This window comes from Thunnus albacares, chromosome 4 (genome assembly GCF_914725855.1).
Source record: "Thunnus albacares chromosome 4, fThuAlb1.1, whole genome shotgun sequence".
In the NCBI taxonomy this organism is placed as follows: domain Eukaryota; kingdom Metazoa; phylum Chordata; class Actinopteri; order Scombriformes; family Scombridae; genus Thunnus; species Thunnus albacares.
This window is the reverse complement of record NC_058109.1, coordinates 20,398,036-20,418,344: the sequence shown is the minus strand read 5'-3', so window position 1 is coordinate 20,418,344 and position 20,309 is coordinate 20,398,036. Positions and strand designations below refer to the sequence as shown.

At 40.2% G+C, this 20,309-nt stretch overlaps 1 protein-coding gene across 4 annotated transcripts in view; it reads right to left on the bottom strand.

Annotated features, from left to right (window-relative positions):
- Positions 1-20,153, bottom strand: part of srgap3 (SLIT-ROBO Rho GTPase activating protein 3) — a 60,633-nt gene extending 40,480 nt beyond the window's left edge. For 2 of the 4 annotated variants that reach the window (XM_044349301.1, XM_044349300.1), the window contains exons 1-2: positions 19,536-20,153; positions 4,066-4,261 (exon numbers count right to left, since the gene is read on the bottom strand). In XM_044349301.1, the coding sequence (XP_044205236.1) occupies positions 4,066-4,261; positions 19,536-19,599 (260 nt within the window). In that variant the 5' untranslated portion in view covers positions 19,600-20,153. The remainder of the gene's footprint in view (positions 1-4,065; positions 4,262-19,535) is intronic. The other 2 variants (XM_044349298.1, XM_044349299.1) reach the window with 1 other exon arrangement.
- Between the last annotated feature and the right edge of the window lie 156 nt (positions 20,154-20,309).

Sequence of the window (20,309 nt, the reverse complement as noted above, 5' to 3'; positions counted from 1 at the left end):
AGCCTCCCACCCACATTTCCTTTGTGGTCTGTCATTGCATCAGTTCGCCTCTTTAGTTCATGCTGTTATTGAATAGTTCATGTTCTCTGAATGAATGGACTGGAGAGCATTAAGGGCACTGCATAAAAAAAGTTTTTGCATTAAAAATGTCAAATTGTTGTCAAATTTGATACCACTTTACTGTATATTTATGTGTGTGTGTGTGTGTGTGTGTGTGGCCACTGTCAAGATGCTGCACTGGGACTCTTGTTGGCCCTGTGGCTGTTAAGTCCACCAAGATCTTGGCAGTGTAAAATGTAACATCATTAGAACATGTGTCTGAGGATTAGCTGTTTTTTCTAACACCTGTCTATCGCCATGTGGATAAGATCAACTGTACAGTGCAAAGGTTAAGCCACCGTGTTGCAGCAGAGTTCTGTCTACTGTCAGCCAATTCTTAGACGCCACAGCATAGCCTGCTTTCTCTAACACAGCTGGACTCAATTATCCAGTCAAATCCTCAGCCACTTCACACACACACACAGCTACCCCACATACACTACTTGTATATATACACACACTTCTAAATGACCTTGTGCTATGGAGTGTCAAGAATGCCAAAATACCATCATGCAGTAAAAGTGCTTTTGATTTGCTGAAAATGCTTTTTTGTGGAAAGTAAGGCACAGTGACAAAAAATATCCCTAAACTTTAATCAAGGTTTGTAAAAATAATTGTCACCCACTCAGTTTGCATGTGTAAATCACACTTCTTAAAAAACACCACAATTGTTGTCAACTTATCACACATGTCTTGATGTGGAAAACATTTAAAGTGCTACATTGGCTGCTAGCTGATACAGGCTACAATATCGTCTCTATAGGCACTGACTGAATCTTATCCTCTTTTTTTTTTAATGACATATGAAAGTCTCTTGTTACAACAACATACCAACTTATCATTTTATAATGAGAAAAGTTTGTTTAAATAACAAACGCTCATTTTGTGAAATAAGAAAGTTATGCGATATAACGAGATAAAGTGGTATGTTGTTATTACAAGAAAAGTTTCTTGTTAAAATTGAATAATTTAGTATCTAGTAATAACAAGAAAAGCGTGTCATTATAAGACGAAACTATCTTGTTATACCATGAAAAAGATCTCGTAATAACATGTAAAAGATGGTGTTATGATGAGAACAGATTCTCATTATAACAAGAAACTAAGCAGATTTTTTTTTGTGATGGTGGGAGCAATACACTGGATGAAATTTCAAAAAGGCAGACAGTGAAAGTATATCTGTTTTTGAGGATCACCTGGTGAATAATCATTGTTTATCGAAGAGGGAGGCTGAGCCTGAGGGAGGCCCTGATTGCATTGTTCACACTGTAACAATTAGAGCATATAGTCTACACAATGTATTTTTACTCTTGCACTACAATATATGCACATGTAGTATTTACTATGCTACTAAATGTATTCTTTGTGTTGTCATTTACTGTATTTACTGAATATAGTACCATAGAAAATAAAATCACTGTCTCCATTTTTAGTTAGACATACTTGTTCATATGAAGCATTTCAGAATATGTTAGGAATGCGGTCCTGTTGTTTCCATTTGCATCAGAATAAGAGCTGGGGTTAGACTACAGTACCAGTCAAAAGTTGGGACACACTTTCTCATTCAAGGGAATGGGAAGGTGTGTCCAAACTTTTGACTGGTACTGTATATGTTGGTGTAGACTCAAACCCGAGATCTGCTGCCAAATCTCAGCTGGGTTAGTGCTCCCATTTCCAAACTGAACTAAGCTTGCCTGCTTGCCCGAGGTGCTTGATTTTGGGAGCAGCAGAGCTTAATTTCATGCCCTGCGTGAGTCATGTACCAATGTGTTAGCAGTGGTTTCTGTGCAGAAGATCGCTATTTTCCTCACTAGCATACATTTCAGTATTTCGAGAGCTGCAAATCTAAATGGGTCAAGGCTGCAGGTGGGCTGATTTTGATCTGATGACATTCACTGACCTTCCATCACTCTGAAGATCTATTTGTCCTTTTTGTGATTGAACTTTGCCATTGCTGTTACCTTTCTCTTCAACCCACTCTCTCAATAAAATATTACATGTAAAATAATGAAGTTCAGTAAAATAATTGACCAATTCATCCTTGTCAATCAATAAGATTACAGTTATACAGTGGTGCTTCTTTTGTTGTTAGCTCTCCAACCACAGAGGTTCATAAATAATTAAGTCAAAAATCGCCAACCAATAACACTGTATGTATTATTTTTGCTAATATTAAGCTACTATCTTGGATCAGTTACATGGTTAATTTAAAGGTAGAGTCAGTCATTCTGGAGAAAGTTTGTTGATATTTGAACTAAACACCCAAAACTAATACACCCCTCCCTTCGTGCTCCTTCAGAAGCTCCGCCCCCCAAATTCATGGACGTGCATTACCAAGGCAATGACCAAAAGAGAAATATGGCGGAATCCAGAGCCATGTGTCAGCTGTAGAGTGACTTCTGTTCCTCTTACACTTTATCATGAGCAGAAAAAAATTTAATCTCATGTGAGCACAAGAGTCCATCCACACTCTCCACCTCTCTGCAGCCTCCCGACTTCTCACTCGACTTGCGTTCAGCGTCTCTGTCCACAGAGAGGACAGCGACCGGACAAAGTGCGTTCATCAGGCTGAATGACAGAAGAAATTTACTGAACCAAAATAGTTTGCATGTCGGCTCCACAGGAAGAAATCGACAGTGTTTGTATTTATTGATTCAATAATACGGTTATTAAGTTCAAAACACATATACAGCAGGATATTTGTGTGATTTAAACAGCTGCCTGCTCAGATTATGCTTCACTAAACGCGACAGAAACAGACTTGGAGCATAAAAAAATGCGGGGGGTCTCCGTGAGACTGTCTCGGATTCAGTTTGGATTGATACATTTAATAAAATGGAAGCGTATCTGTTTCGTGAGAAAACACTTTCTATGTGAATTGGCCACAGTCTCTCTCTCTCCAGTTCGCAAGTCCTCCCCCACCATTCAACAGGTGGTAGAGATGGGGGACTGTCATGTCCTCACACCATGGATGTATAAAGAGAACTGGATACAGGGTCAGAGGTGGGGCCCCATTCATTCCTATGAAAGTTGCACAGTGGCGCATGAAGCTAAAAAAGTCTTCTTCAGCATAGCTTCCGGATCTGTGGGGCCCATAGAGAAAGCGCACTAGCGACTTTCACCTGCTGAGCCGACTACTTCCAGTTTAGCCTTCCGGCTAACTTGAATGGGGATAAAACAATTCAATCATGTGGTTCCTCTTGACTTTTCAAATGTTATCGGACTGAATGGACCAAATTCTGATTGTGAAATGAGTCATTTCGTGGGTGTTGTGACACTCAAAAAAATTCATCCGCCGGTTTACAGACATCTCTTTCACAATATAACGCTATGGTGAAAAGTCTTTTTGGGCCCAATAGCATCATGTGAAGTTGTAATTACACGGTTTAGCCACTATGTCAAATTGGCTTCCCGGGGACTTCCTGGGGGCTTGCTTCACACAGACAGCTGCTCTGATGACTGAATTGACAAATGACAAAAAGTGTTTTGCTGCAGAGATGCAGAGCTTGCGTAGAGGCTGCCACATTTGTTCTTAATGGACGTGATTCAACACATAATGAAGCATAAAGCTTCACTAAAAGCTTTCTTCTACAATGTTAAGTGCTAAATTATAGCACCAAGAGTGCATTGGATTTGTTATGTCCACCCCTCAACAGTCTTAAACTTCTTTAATGAACTGTCATGCCAGAACTAGTTGACCTTTAAAGACGTCATAAAGATCTCAACTGTAATAATAGATATTCCCTCACAGTACATAAACATAATGGAGTATATTGTTGTAAAGTTCTGCACTGTAATCAAACATGGCCATGTGATTAGCAGCAGGGCTCGGTCTTACAGTCAGGTTATAAACAGTAAGATGTTTAGAGGGGGATAAAGTCACTTGGCCTACAGATCCCTTTAATTTGGGATCATTTTGGGATCTGTACATGCATGCATTTTAACTCTGCAGGGAGAGGAACTTACTTGAACTGTTGGTGTTCCCTGGAACTGCGGATCTTGGAGGAGAACCTCTCAGCCAGTTTCTCTAAGCTGCGGGAGTACTCCAATTCAATCTCCGCTTTGCGCCGGAAGAACTCCTGCAGGTCCTGCAGCAGCTGGATACGAGACTCAGACTGTTGCTCCAAGCATTTGAACTGCTCCACCAGCTGGTTACGGATCTCTGTCCATCAAAACACCAAACAAAAATGATATGAGTCAACTGTTTACTCTGCTGTCACAACATGCCCTGGTCACAAAAACAACCCGACATAATGATGCCATTGCACTGCATTATCATGAAGTGTACTATATTATTGTTTGCCCAACAGGAGTAACTGACAATTTGAATCTTTTTTTCTCAAGTATCTGTCTTCCACACACTTATATCAAGTTGCAGGAATTGTTTTTTGAATTGCCACTTTGTGAGACAATGCACAACATTTCTAAACCGCAACATCATTTTCAAACTTATAGTGTTGCCAGGGTAAGATTACAGAGGCTAAGATGACAGGTGGGCGGTATATAACGCTAGTGTTATTATTAGTGCTGCTGTCCATATGAACCCTGTTGCAGATTTCAGATTGTTTCTTTAGTCAAAGGTTTTTGATATTGCTTTCCGGCAGATAAAGATACCGTGATTGATATAGTAATTGATCTGCCACCATGAGTAAACCTGTGGGAACTAGGGGACTCAGTTCTTTGTGAGGCAGGCATAATGTAATTAAGCAGGTCTCCCTCAAAATCTGAAATGTAACACAGTGTAGTAACAGGTAGTGCAGTGAATGGTGGTGTCAGCCAGTCTTGACATTAATATAGTTGTTGACTTACTGTCTAAAAATGAACACAGTAATAATTTATTGATATAAACAATTACCTGTAGCAGGTTTAAGCTATGGAACTTCTTAAAGGAACAGTTTGATATTTTGGGAAAGATGATTATTTGCCTTCTTGCTGAGTATGAGAACATTGATGCCACTCTCATATCTATCGGGTCAATATGAGGCTGGAGCAGGGAAACAGTTGCTATAGCTTAGCTTAGCATTAAGACTGTAAACAGCTAGCATGGGTCTCTACAAAGGTTACCAGTACCTCTAAAGCTTAGAAATTAATATTTTACATGTTGTCTGTTTAATCTGTACAAAAAGTGAAGAATAAAAATGAAGTTATGGTTTCTTAGGGACATTAAGTGCCAAACTATTTCTTGGCCGGGAGCTGTGACTTCCTTTATTCTCGGCTGGTTGCATGGCAACCTCACAGTGACAACAATAATCCATAGCAAACCTAATGAAGCACTGAGTGAAACATGTAGCTCTTACCGGTGTTAATAAAAGATTGTTATCAGCTGAACATTTGTGGTTTATCTTTTTTGACTACATGTTCCAACAGTTGCCAGCGCCTCCAGATCTGAGCACTGGGTGCAAAGCTTTTCTCCCTTTTTCACACGTATGTCAGTGAACTATTCCTTTAAGATCAATTTTTAAGTGTTTTAACATAGGACTGTGTCCAGTTTCTTATACTGTGTGCAACTACAGGGAATAACTTGGATGGCTTGAGCGTGTTTAGCTTTATCTAATTGTAACTGATAAAAATGACAGTTACACATAATATATTCCCAACAACATTTACACGAGCCAAGTAGGGCTGCACAATTAATCATGTATAATTTTACAGTATATCGCAATTTTAGCATTTATAGTGAAAGATTTCTTTACACTACTTCAGACTAGCAGCAACAAAAAGCCTCTTGGTTGAAAGTGAGAATGACCAGTGAGGCTTGATGCCAACCCTTTAAGATGACCTGTGTGTATGACCTCTCATAAGTGTCTACACTGTGGACATACTGTGAGCTCAAAACTGATTTAATGAGAAGCTAATGCACTCCCCCGCTTGGACCAAGCACTGTAGTAGCGTAACATTTCTCCTCAAGAGGAACCTGATTCTGCCAGCCAGACAGCAGATCCTCTACTGCCAGTGGGAACCCACGAGAGAAACCTGATTCCTCTTTGTAGTGCTGTCATCAGCAGCAATGATGCCTCGACTCAGGAACAGAGAAAGGCCTATTTTGCAGAACAAACACACAGCCTGCTGGAAAGACCTTCAGTAAACAGGATGAGTGGTGTCACTTCTCAAGAGGAAGGAAACCTCCTGAACTAATGAGCATCCTTTATTAGAAACCGGAATGTGTTTGATCATGTAACCTTAAAATCTCTTTACTGTCGCATAAAACCCTGTTTCCAACTCAAATCCGAGTCAACCCTTGAGGGAGAATTAAATGACATAAATGTAAGATGATAGCACAGCCAGCAGTGGCTTCATCCCTGTGCTTGCATGCTCTCAGTGTTTCTCCTGTGATCTTTTGCAACAAAAATACACAATCTAACACATTATATGCTGTTTACAGAGAATTTATTTGGCTCATTCAAGTACATTTTCCTTAATTGAAAAGGACATTTTTGTATTTCTGTGTTTATTTCTTTCTTTAAAAGGTCTGCATGGAAAAGCAGTTGAAAGCACTGAGTGACTTAAAAATCTACCAGAATAGTGCATTCATGGGCAATTCATGTGCAAAGCAGAAAAAATGAACTTTCTAATTGTAGGTCGCTGCATGTTGCAACATCCTTGTGTTACAACATGAGTTATTGCAAGTAATAACTTTTTAAAAAACAAGGACAAGGAATAGATTTTGCACATATTCGAGCCATGTTAGCAACCTCCTGCCAGACTGATGAGCTGCTGACTGAATGGTGAAACCACAGCAGTGACACAGACTGTGTTTCCATGCTGTTGAGGGTATAATTTGGTCTGCCAAACCCTCCTCATGGATATATGCAGGCTCTGACTGCTGAGGAAGCTTGTCATTTGAACTGAAACAGTGATGTTGTGCAGGGGAGTCTTTTCTCTCCCTGTGATGTCGTGCCGCCTGGCCTCAGCCTCGAGCGTCATGCTTCACTCTGTGGTTAACCATTGTCCCAGCCCTCCCTTTTATCCTGGGGCCTCCCTCTCCCTCCCAGCTCTGAAGGGCTTAAAGCTCAGTTTCTGTGGGAGGCCTGAACCAGAGAGCAGGGATGCCGCTTCGGTCCCGTCAGGAATGTCTTGCTTGTTCCCTGTTTGCAATGATTTTTCTATATTTTTTTCTTTAAAAGGGTGACACAGTGCCACAGCAGGCGAGCCAAGGAAAATGTTATGCTGATGTGCATGAGTGACAGGGAGGACTTTTGAAAACAGTCTTTCACAAAAAGGGAACTCTGTACCACCAGCTGCAGCTCCGCATTTGACAGACGAGTTTGGAAAAATAGGTCACGCACACCAGAAGTGTGCCCTTCCCTCTGAGAAACCATGAGCAGTTGGAGAATTATTCCCTAAGTATTCCCAGCTCTTTGACTGGCTTCATTCGCCGTGGTTTATTCAAAGTGAGGGACCCCTCTGTGGTTCTTTTCAATCAGCAAGGAGGAGGAATGCTGTGAACGTATGTCTGCAGTAAAAGTGAAGATGGTTGTTTATCTTTTTGAACACCACCAAAACATGTCTTGTACACTATTATTACACTATTAAAGAAGGAAGTCTTTCTGGTATCCATAATTGGTTTCTGCTCTGGTTTGCTACCAAGTGAAGAGAGTTAAAAAAAACAGTGTTTATAGAGTACATAAAGAGCAGCAAAGCACATGCAACAAGCCTTCACTGCTTTCAAGAATGATAGCTGTTTGAAACCACCAACATAGTGCTTTTAAATCTGTTAAAAATATTCATGTTTGATGTTAGAGACCTGTCTCCTTCTACATTATCTGTAAAATATGTAGTATATGTAGTATAGTATAAATGCCTCCTGAACTACACCTACTCACTCATACCTTGCTAACTTCCTGACATGTATGTAACAAGGCTTTGAACCCACAAATTTCTGTGTAAACACACTTGACATGGATGCCCCACTTTCAGCCGTTCTGGTTTTCTTGGAACAAAACCGTATTCTAGCTAACATGTCTCTGAGCATAGACAAAGCATTTTTTCACAAGTGGGCCTCTTAATAAAATTACACAATGTTCAGAAAAATGAATAAACCTCACTGATTTATGGAATGCAAAAGGATATCTGTCTGCCTGTTTAACTATTTAACTTTTAGCACAGCCCTTTGTTTGAGAGCAAAGCAGTCAAGGTATCAAAGCAAGGGCTCGTTTGAAGCTGTTGATCTTTAATTTGAGAAGTAAATTAGCATTTCAAACAGCACTTGTGAATATAATGTTACTGGGTTTATGGATAGTCAAGTACTCCCAGTACAGGTGCGATTGTTGTAATTCTTTTAATTCAAAGTGAGCAAGTTGTTGCTTGATTAAGCACACAGCTATTATCTGTTGGCAGACGTATTGTGTGTTGTGCTTCTATTTAGAGATGGAGCCATCTGCTTTTTTCTTTTTTTAAGGAAAGAGGTGGGGGTTATCTTCAGACAAAAAAAGCTGATGGGGAAAAGGGAGGATGGGGCTACAGCAGCTGAAATATGGTTCAATTCTGGTGGGATCGTACAAATGAAGGCCAAAATCTTTGTCTGAAGGATAAATATATCCTTCAAAGCTTTCAAACAGTCTTTAATTGGATGGCCAGAATGTGTGAAGACATTATAATAAAATTAGATTTTTGCTTGTTAAATTGAGCTTTATATGGACTTGTTGTTACTAGTTAAGTTATATGCAAAGAAATAATATTTCTGTGTTATGCAAATATTGTTCTTCTTTCCCATTAGTAACCACTGCTTCTGAACAGTTTGATATATGAACTATATAGTAATTAAGTCCATCCTCTAAACCTGCAAATGATGCTCAGCCAAAGCAAAAATAAATCCTGAAAGCTGCATTAATCCAATAACATTTCTAATCAGTGGTTTTCTGGAACACTAATGACTAATGATTAATCATAATCATTGATGAGTAATCATTGATTAATGATTGAGTAGTACAAGTAATAGTACACCTGGTATAAAAATACATTTGTTCATAACAACAATTCATTAATTTTGTGGGGATACAGGAAAATTTGTGTAATTTGTTGAAAGTGTATCCCCAGATAGCATACAGAAGTGGGCCACTTCTTCTGGCCCAGACAAAATGGATGTGAGCCTGAAATGGCCCACATGTAAAATTACAAATATGGCCCAAATATCCCAAATGAAATGTGGCCCTTTTTTGGTAAAGATGCCATGCTCTCAGGTATGTGTATTCTCGATGTGAGCCAGTTCTGGTTTATCTGGTTTGTTCTTGGTTTGTTCTTGGTTGACATACTGCTTGACATACTGCTTGCTTGTGGCCCAGATCTGGGAAACGAGAGCGGACCGCCCAAGTGCCATCATTCCATGAGGTATGTGGGCCAGATGAAAGTGCCAAAAGTGTCGGGTGTGGGCTAGATCTGGGCCACAGAAATTTTGCTATCTGGGTCTGTAGAGTGAGCAACTTTATTTGTAAGATATCATTCACTATTTGCATCAATATCACAACAAAATACACATCAGTTTTAGATCTCCGGCAGCTTTATTCCTGCTGCTCTTTATGTTACTACAACTTTATTATGACATATTATGAGAGCAGACAGTATATAATTATGGCAGAGACTTTACATTCCTGACCTTGAGTCCATAAATCATCATTATAAGTTCCCTGCCCCTTCCACTGGACACCTGCTCCACAACATCATATCTCCTACACTGCTTAGGGACAGGAATTGAACGCACAGTGGACACTTGTCTCCTCGCAGAACAGGAAAACCTCTGAAAACAATGGTAGGATGTCAGAAAGCCCTGAACTTTGACCCTCACAGAACAAATTCCTGTATTGGCAGCTGTGTTACAGCACAGAATGGCGATGGGTCTGCAATGACTCCAGCTGGCATAGAAAGATTAATGTTTGGGTCAAGGTTCAGGTTGAATGAACTAAAAACGGTTCACTTGAATGAGACTCCACCCAATCTTTTGCTATTAAGATATTATTGCAAAAATATGTCTTACTTGGTCACATATGTATGGAAATCAGAGAAGTAGATTATGCTATAGGGGTGGTTTGAAAAGTTTTTATTGATGTTTGAAACAGTCGAGTTTCTAGTCTACAGGGGGGTGATGCTCAAAATATTGTGGGTCAAGTTTCTCTTTAAAGAACTCACAATATCTGTAATATTTAATTTTGTTTTTCTCCTCCAAACATCAGCAGCTCAATACACAACTGTCTGAACAGATTCAATTGATTTGAATTAAAATCTTCAGCACTTCAAGTATTATAGCCTCTGATGTATTCCAAGCAGGGTGTGGACACATTTATTGAGCTGAGAACAATATGTCATTTATTATCTTATAAGAATAGAACCTGTGCCTCTCCCTGAAGTCAATTCAGGACACCAGTGACGATGCAGTGGTGCAGCATCTTATTGCAAGCCTGCCTGTTTAGGACGAAGGGCCACGTGATGTCTTGACGCAATGAAGCTGAGATAAAATTGGAGAGCAATGAATGAGGGAGCAGAGGGATTTTCTGCAGAGCATCCTAAGGGCAGAAGGGGAAGCTGGGCTGCACAGGACAGCAGGAGAAATGGTTCATATCACAGCAGGGTAACAAAGCTAAAATATAATCTCACATATGGTGTTTTTTCACGGTACATGTATCCTCTCTGCAGATCATTTCAGCCATGTTCAGTCCAAGTTTGAATACACTTTCTCATTCAAGGGAACGGGAAGGTGTATCCAAACTTTTGGCTGGTACTGTACATTTAAGTTAAGAGAGTTAATAAGAAGCACAGATTCCACGTTGCACTTTTTTTACTGGATAGTAAGTACTGGATATTGCTGCAGTGAGTGAGGAAGAACTACATGTCTTCCTGTAATGGGTATAAATTATAAATCATAACCAGGCTCAGAAGGTATTAAACACTTTGAAAATAATGTCCTTGGGCGTTCACATCACCATGCAGTAAGACACACAGAGTATGTACTGACGACACACACACACACCAGACGAAAGCAACTCTGAGCCAAATTCACTAACCTAATCCCCAACTCAGCTCTGCAGTATCTGGGCTCTACGCTGCAGAGCCAAATTCACATGAAAAGCAGACACAGACAAATGCAACCTTTATCCAGACCTTAATTCACTCTCTCTGTCCTTCATACTGAGTCTCATAATACAAGTTCCAGTCACTGAACTAATCTCCCACTTCTCTGTCCTGTTTTTTTTTTTAATCCCCTAATGATTAATGCAATTTTGGATTCACAAGGACATGCTCCTGATGTCAGCGCAGGTTCTTCTCTGTCTGCCTCTATCTCGTCTGTTCCCTCATTAGCTCAGACTGCTGCGGCACATGTACTCAAAGATAAGACAACAGGACCTGAGACCAATCATTGGCTGAGCAGAGGTGAGCTGATGGTGCATCCTACAGCAAGATGTCAGCTGTCAGTCTCTGGGTCGTCCCTCATCCTTAATCCTCCCTTCTAATTATCTGCTGCTTTATCGGATTTTCCAATGGCTGTTCTGTCCAACTAAAAATCAATGCAGGACTGGGCTGTAAAAATGTCCATCAAATGAGCTTGTCTGTGCATTATTTTCACTAATTTGTAAATGAATGTTATCAAGGCTACTGTGTGTTATTCAACAAACAATATTAGATAATAAGCTTGATGATAAACAGCAAGACTGCTCATTTAAGCTTCCCAAACTGTAATAAACCATAAACCACACTGCTTTGAATGAATACACTCAACTCAGCACGTTCTATGAGTCTGATGCTTCAGGGAAGCCCGAGAATGAGCCATAAACCAGAAACACGCCCTTAAGAGCGTAGCTGTCGGTCACTGCTGTATCCAGGATCCAGCTCTGCGGGGCCGGGCTGTTAGGTGTCTCCATGGCAACACGGGCGTGCACTAGTCCCCGGGGAGCAGCTTATTGGAAAGGAGATGGAGTCTGATGGATGCGGATAGGTGGCAGCATTGAGTGACGAGGCACGTGTGAGAGTAACGAGACATGGAGCAAATGTGTCTATGAAGCTGATAAGGTAACCACAGGGCGTCAGCATCTGATCAAAGCATTTTTCGATCAAAGCATTTCCCTCGGAACACAATTTGGCTCGTGGTATTTAAAAATGCACCTCCAACAATGTTTAGCTTTAACTGTATGGGCCTCTGTAATGACAGCTAAAGTGAAACAAAATCAAAAACAAGATCAGCCCTTCACTGAATGAAAGTAGGTGAGACTGAAAGCACAGTTCAACTGAAAAAAGATTTAAAGAGACATGTCATCTTTTTTTGCCTTTCCTGAGACCATCTGGTGAGTCACAACCAAAGGAGCCCCTTATTTTCTGCAGGTTTTAGGTTGACATTCAGTTCAGTTGTTCTGGTTCATGTTCTAGAGGCATCATACACTAGAATTTTAGTAGAGAAACTAGAGCTGAAACAATCTGTCGATTAATCAGTTACTCGATCGGCAGAGAAGTGATCGCAGCTATTTTGATATCTGATTGATCGTTGAAGTTGTTTTACAGGATCAAAAGCAAAACAATGACTAGTTACAGCTTTTCTACTGTAAAGATTTGCTGCTCGTTGTTTAAAGTGATAATAAACTTAATATCTTGAGGTTTTGGACTGTCACCTTGGACTGCATGAAAACTGCAGTTTCTGACGCCAAACAATGAATTGGGAATAATACTGTGAGGTTACATTACACTGAAAATAATAATTTGTTGCAGCCCTACAGTAAACAACTCATTAACAGCGATATAACAAAATGCCACAGTTTTGTGCTCCTGATAACTAATGAGCCTGTGCCACATATGGTTCTATTTCTACTGTCAGCGGAGGGTAAAAGGGATTTGTGAGCTACAAATAGTTACACTCTTTCATTATCTCAAGTGTATTGTAGGACATGTGCTTCAGTGGTACATAATAAAGTTAATCTAGCAGGTCCCAAGCTTGCACTATGGACTTAACTAATTACTTCAAATAGTGACTTTTTCATAGTCTCATTTTAGAGTTATTTTTGTACGATGACCTTATTTCCTCTGTTTCTAAAGTTACTCTCTCTCAGCAGGAAGTTCTTTTATAATCAGATTTTTTTTTGCATGTATCAACCTAGGCCTCTCATTATTGACACCTGTTGTGTAAGAAAGGCAAATAATAACATAATTTCCTATGACTTGCTATATTTCAACTCTCTAGCAGCAACATTTGGTGCATTTTTAAATATCTGCGTTCATGATTTTGTGTGAAAGTGTGCTCTATAAAAATGGGAGCAACTGAACTGACAGCCACCTCTCTCTCTCTCTCTCTCTCTCTCTCTCTCTCTCTCTCTCTCTCTCCATATATATATATATATATATACACCTCTTTTACATTGTTGGGCTTTATTAATTGTCTCCAGAAACTTCCCGGTGCATGTTATGACATACAGTACAATGTCAATCCTTGCATACTAAACTACAGGTTTTAAATCATAGCATCCATATCATAGCCTTAAGCATCCATTTAAACTTTCACAACCTTCTCAAGAAGGTTTTTGTCACTGCATGTACACAAAGCACACTGATACTACCGATATAATGCCAGGTTATAAATTGACTGAGGACTGAACCCAAACACTCCGAGTCTCTGAGTTTATTGGCACATGGGAGAAAATATGAAATATTAACCACATAAAAATAGGGCTGCACCTAACAATTGTTTTCATTATCAATTAATCTGCCGATTATTTTCTCCATTATTTGTTTAGTCAATGAAATGTTAAAAAAATTGTGAAAAAATTGCATTCACAATTTTTAGAGGCCGCAAAGACCTATCAGTCCAAAGCTTTAAAATATTAAAAGTCATATACAGCAAAGGAAAACAGCAAATCATCACATATGAGAAGCAGGAGCCAGAAAATGTTGAGCATTTTTGGTTGATGAATGACTGAAACGATTATTCAATTATCAAAGGTAGTTTCCAATTAATTTTCTGTTGATCGACTAATCAATCATTGCAGCTCAACCACAGGAATACCTCTATGCACATCTGAGGTCAAACTGTATCTTCACAACTCAAGTCAACATAAATCCGTAAAAGGACACATTCAATCTAATCATTTATTTATGTTAAAGAATTAAATTTGCTATATAGTCTTGTTCATGCAATCAGAAGTATTCATTCAATAATTGTTAATTTTAGAGACTCTTCCAAATAAAGATTTAACAAGCATGCTTTGTTTCACATGAAATTTAAGTGTAACAGCCGTGTGACTTGATTTGAGTCCCCCATGCAACAAACAGCAGCGCTTTCCTGGACTTATGATCATGGTGCTGAACGATATACTTCTCCAGACAGTGTCGATTTAAATTCTTTCAGCATAGAAAGACTGAATGAAATGAGAAGTGAAATCATGCACCAACTGGCACTAAATAACCAAGAAACTGAAGTGGGTTTTTTTTCTGTTTGAATGGACCCTTGTCTACTTCATCAATGCCAGCACACAAACCAAAAAAATATTGTTGACTGTGCTAAATGATAATCTATGCGTGGCAGATCACCCACTTCATGAAAGACTGATTATCTCCCGAATCCTTGTGAAACAGACAGAACAAACTCTCAATTTATCAACTGGCAGCTGCATTCATAATACTGAGCTTATAGAGAAGAGAGTCAGCAAGTCAAGAAAACTCCTTTATATGACGGCCACTAATGGTGGCAGAGAGCATGATGACAGTCCAGTTTGACATGAATATGTTGTTTTTTCTAAAGGGTTAGAGACAGGTGGATCTCTTGTCATTTTTGTGACACTTGCTTGGTTACTTGCCTTACTAAAACACATCTTTAATAGCTCTGTAATTAAATAATTTAGAGGATACAAGGTTTCTGACACATGCACATGAAGAGTGTGGTGGCCAGCATACAAACTCACACTCTTGCTGCCTCTTACACTGTCACTGCCATGAGAAATACACAATCAAATCACACTAATTTCTTCTTCTTCAAAAACAGCAGCACCAACGCTACTTGAGCTTCCTGTTTGTTTGACTAGTCACTGCTAGGCCATACAAATAAACCAACTTTGAATGAAACCCAACATTTATCGGACCACAGAATCAACAAGCTGTCCAACCTCAAGATTATTCTGCTTGGATGACAAGTAGATGATTTTCTCTTTGCAAATGTTCTCTAAGTCAGCAGCAGGTTTGCCAAACGAGCTGGCAGCTGGAGGATCCAAAGCCAGTGAGTCAGTGTGACCATTTCTTCAGCTCCCAACATGCCAGTTTCTACACCGCCAGCTTCACGCTGCCCAGCAGGGTGTTAATAGGTAACTAAGCAAATCACACCATAAGGGTAACAAGCTCTGATCGACTTGTTTACATTATCATCCGAGCAAGACATACAGTATCATTAATAAACCTAAGTTGGGTTCACTAGACGTACTTTGTATTTGGTGATCATTGCTGCATTGCTAACACTGTGAACTGTGAACAGTTTTCTGTATTTATCTCCCTCAGCAGAGTAGCCATATGTAGCCTGGAGCAACAACAAACAGGAGACACACCTAGTGTCTCACATAATTCTCATCAGCATTTAAAACCAACAACAGTTTTTAGGGTCATTAGAAGGCTTTTTATAATGCATAAGACATGCTTTAGATTTATTTTCATATAAGCTATGAAGCTCGTGGTTTCTGTTGTCACAAACTACACCTCATTTGTTGAGATCACTCTGCTGTTACTTTAAATACTGCAAGCTGATGATTGACATGTTTATAAAGCTGCAAAGAATATAACATTATATCAGTTAGTAATCTGACATGACAAGGTGTGCGTGATTACATGCTATGAAATGGCACTTTCTTGTAATTAATGCATCAGAGACTTATGAGTGTACTCTGCTGTAGAATTAGAGAAAACACTTCAAATATCATGAAGAGCCCTGTGATATGGTCAGTTACACCCACAGTCTTGTTAGAAATGTATGTTGATCAAATTACATTCAGGTTTTTATTAGGTCTGCTGGGGAGGTTAAGCTTGTTTGCATTTGGTCTGGCAGAGAGGAACTGGCAGAGACTAGCAATGAACAACAAAAAGAAACCTGAACCCAGAGGTGTAAAAACCACGCTTCCTTTTCAGCATCACCTCAAGCACCTTGTGTGTGTGACTGACATGGCATTAATATGTGGAGGACACTCAGAAATTTCAATGAGCAGTTTGTTTGCATTCATTTCCTTGATCAGAGCAGTTTGCTTGCAGCCTGGAGGAAAAACAGTTGAAAGCACTTCCAGTCTTCAGTAATTTTTATCACATCAAAAACTGTGCTTCCTCTCAACAATGCAACTCATTTATGTGTGTGTGTGTGTGTGTCTGTCTGTATGCATGTCTCTGGTGTCTATTGGTGTCAGGCTGTGTAATGACTGGTGTGGTCGTGCCCGAGTAAGACAATGGTTACATCTAGGAAATGACTTCCATCGTAGGCCATGAGCTCTATGTAAAGGGCAATCGCAACTAAATGGTTCAAATAAAAAAAATACTCTAAATTATCAAACAAAGCCAACAAGAGAAGAGACATTTATCTGCAAAACACTGCAGAAAGAACACTGTTACTAAAGATCCAGTATGCCAGAAAACAAGAGTAGAGCAAAATCGTGCTGCACTCCCAAGCACAATGAATCAGTGATTCATTGCGGAGTTTGATTCAGGAAACGCAGCCAACAGGACAGGCAACCTGCTGTCCTTCAAGTCAGAGAACAGTACAGCACAAAGATGTAAACACAGGACCAATTTAATCAAATAAATGGCTTCACGTGGTCTCGCCTGGGCAAACTCACCTCTTGAAATGTACTTGTGTCATTTAGAGCTGAAACTATATATTCCAAAATTATTTGGTACTTGTCTTATGTGATAGTAAACTGAATGTCTTTGGGTTTTGGACTGTTAGTCAAACAAAAAAAAGCTATTTGACACCAAATTTATGTTTTTGTCAGTATTTTCTGACTTCAATCAATTAACCAAGAAAAGAATTGGCTAACTATACAGTATATTATAATGAAAACAATGAATGAAAATAATTATTAGTTGCTTCATAAAGCTAGCCAGCTATGATTGCTGAACTTTTGGGCAGCCTGGTGGCCTAATGGTTAAGGTGCAAACCATATACCCACAACGTCTACTGTTAGATTTCTGTCCAGTGGACCCTTGCTGAATGTCACACCCCTCTCTTCCCTTGCCTCCTGTCTCACCACACTGACTCTCAAATAAAGGCAAAATGCCAAAAAAAACAATCTTTAAAAATAAATAAAATGATTGTTGAACTTTTGATGCATCCAATTTTGTATACTGTAGAGACTGAAGGTTCAGTTCATTCTTATCCTCGCGTTGGGGTTGGGGATGTATGATATTTTAGTCTTAGAACCTCTAGTGTAAACATCAAACAGCTGCTGACGGTTAAACTCGAGAGCAACACTTCACACGCTGCCTAAACCTTATAAAATGGGCAAACGGGAGGAGACAGAGCTGTAGTCCAGCAACCACACAGTGGTTAGCTGCGAAACGCAGTCCAAGCCAGGCAGCCTCTTTCTGTTCAGTGCATGAACCCTCTCTATTGACATGCTAATGCAAGATCTGCCAGCTGAAACAGCTTGAATGAAGTGAACACCATCTCCCAGGGTCCTTCAGAGACCTCGGCTTTGGCAGCCAGCCTCGAGGGTCGTCAAGGATTCATTAATGGCACTAAGGGGCTAAGATTTCTGAGTTGTAGTTTTGTTACACTGCAACAAAGGAATCTGTGTCCTGTATTTTGACAATTTGAAGTTATGATGTGCTTTCTCACCTGCAGCTATCCCATTTAACCAAACCCCATAATTACAGGCACCAGCAGCGTTTCTTCTTTGTTGTTAAACTGCTGAAACCAAGTGATTTTTTTTCTATCGCACATCTATTAGTCCTCATACATAATAAAACAACCTTGCGATCTTGTTATGACCCAATCAATGACACACTGATGATTTGGCCCCTTCTGCCATGTACACATTAACCATAAAGCAATAACTCAGAATAAGACAGGTGCAATTTCCAATCTGAATTTCATTATGGCTCACTCACTGCCTGGTTCAACTCATAACATTGCCATTGTTGTGAGGTAGTGGATGTCGGCAGCAGAGCCCTCCGTGTCTGTAGGCTATGCAACAACATACCAGCTGTGAATGAGAAACAAGCTGCATTCTCCATAAATTAACATCCTCCCTCCTCACATAGTTCAAGGGCTCTGTCTAATGCAAACAAGAGCAGACTGGGCCTGGAATCACGAAACAAGAGCATTGCTCCCACGACAGAGTCAGATCCAAGCTGAATAATTGATGCCTGAATTATCAAAAAAATAGCCTGGGGTCAAGTGGAAAGCAGCAGAATAAATGGGCATTGATAAAGCAGACACAAGACATGTTTTACACAGTTTTCTGAATGACCAGCACATGCCACAAGATAAAAAACTGAGGTTACAGAGGCAGAGAAGGTCCAGTAGGGAAGAATCAATCAGACCAGCAGCTGATCCTGTTCACACATAGAGGAATATGTCTGTAGATCAATCCTACAAATCCAACTACTCACGCTTTGAGCATCTAAAGGTCTGGACTAGTACATAACTGGAGGGATGATCAGCTAAAGCCCCCGAGACGTAACATTAGTGAAACCACAGAGAGTGAGAGTGTTAGTAATGGGTCCAGGGCCTTGAAACTGAACCCCAGCTCCACTTAGGGAAATGTCTGCACAAGACCAGTGCACTCTCTGTTTGTATGCATAGTCATTTTTACACTACATAGCAGAACAGTTCGTCACTTATCATGTGATTGTTTATTTGGATGCTCTGTATGGCCCCCCTTAATCACTGCCTGCCTGTATGAACTTGCGATATGCTGTTTGTGATTAGGTCTGTGGATAAAAGCTGAAGCCATTGAGACACTGAATATGGAAAAAAAATATGACAATTGAAGTCCATATGCATTGAAGCTACTCACAAATATGTGTTCAACATCTCTAACCACAGTGAGCCAAATACAGGCCCCCAAAATGTGAAAGAATGAAGTGCAATAATGCAACCAGTCAGTCCATCATTTTACCCGGCAACTAAACGTGCAGAACCAGGATCCTAAAACCACATTATCATAAACATTCAGCAAAGAAAACCTCTCTGCCTGTAGGTGAATAAATGAAAGAAGCCTTTTGCACGCAAGAGAGAGAAAAAAAATACATGAAACGCACTCTTGTCATTGGATTGACTGTCACGGTTTACCTGTCATTTCCCGGGAAAGTCTATCAGCGCCATATGTTTTAACATTGTACTATACAGCGTTAGCTGTTAGTGGTGGATTGCACAATATTATAAGAAAAAGACAAAACATGCAAGAGCCAGCCTGATACACTGGCTCTTTGGTCAGGCACGGACAGGCTCTGCAGAGACAATGCACACAGCGCGGACACACACATTCACACCGCACCTTTCACTTGGGTCTCATAGTCCGCAATGATCTCCTTATCCTTCTTGAATTTCGTAGATGACATGGTTCCTCTGGTTTTAGGGTGAGACCCTGTAAGTCGAGAGCTCTCTTGGGTTTCTGGTGGTGATCCCCGACTTGCGAGGTTGCAGCGCTCTCCTCCGTTTTATCTGCTTTCTTTCCTAGTGGCTCTGAGCGGAACAAAAGCTGTGTAGTTGTTGTATTCCTGCAGTCCGACTGTTTTCTATCGTGGATATAATCAGTGCAGAAATAACATTTGAGCAGCAGCCCGATGTTGCATTCCTCTCTTTTTCTCAGTGCCTGCTGGGCTTTTTTCTCTGACAGAGGAACCGAGTCCTCCTCCTCCTCCTCCTCCTCCTCCTCTTCACTGGTACCAGTTAACTCAAAGGCTTCAGCAGGGAAAAAAACAAACGCGAGCAGCTCAAAGCTATAACAACATGATGAAGAGGAGAGGGGAACGACGCTTGAAGGTTTCAAGCAGTCAAGTCCTTGAACCTTCTGTGGCAGTGCCCAAAAATGATCAGACATGCGTACGAGGAGCGAAGCAGGCAGACACCATCCGTGCTCTGACAAATTGCGCTGCAGGGAAACAGGAATTTAAAAGATCGTCACGTGAGCCTCCTCATATTGTCAACCTCCCCCGCCCTCATACACACACACACACACACACACACACACACACACACACACACACACACACACACAATTTATGCTATTTAGATTTATTGTTGCCACCTTTTCTGTTGCACAATTTAC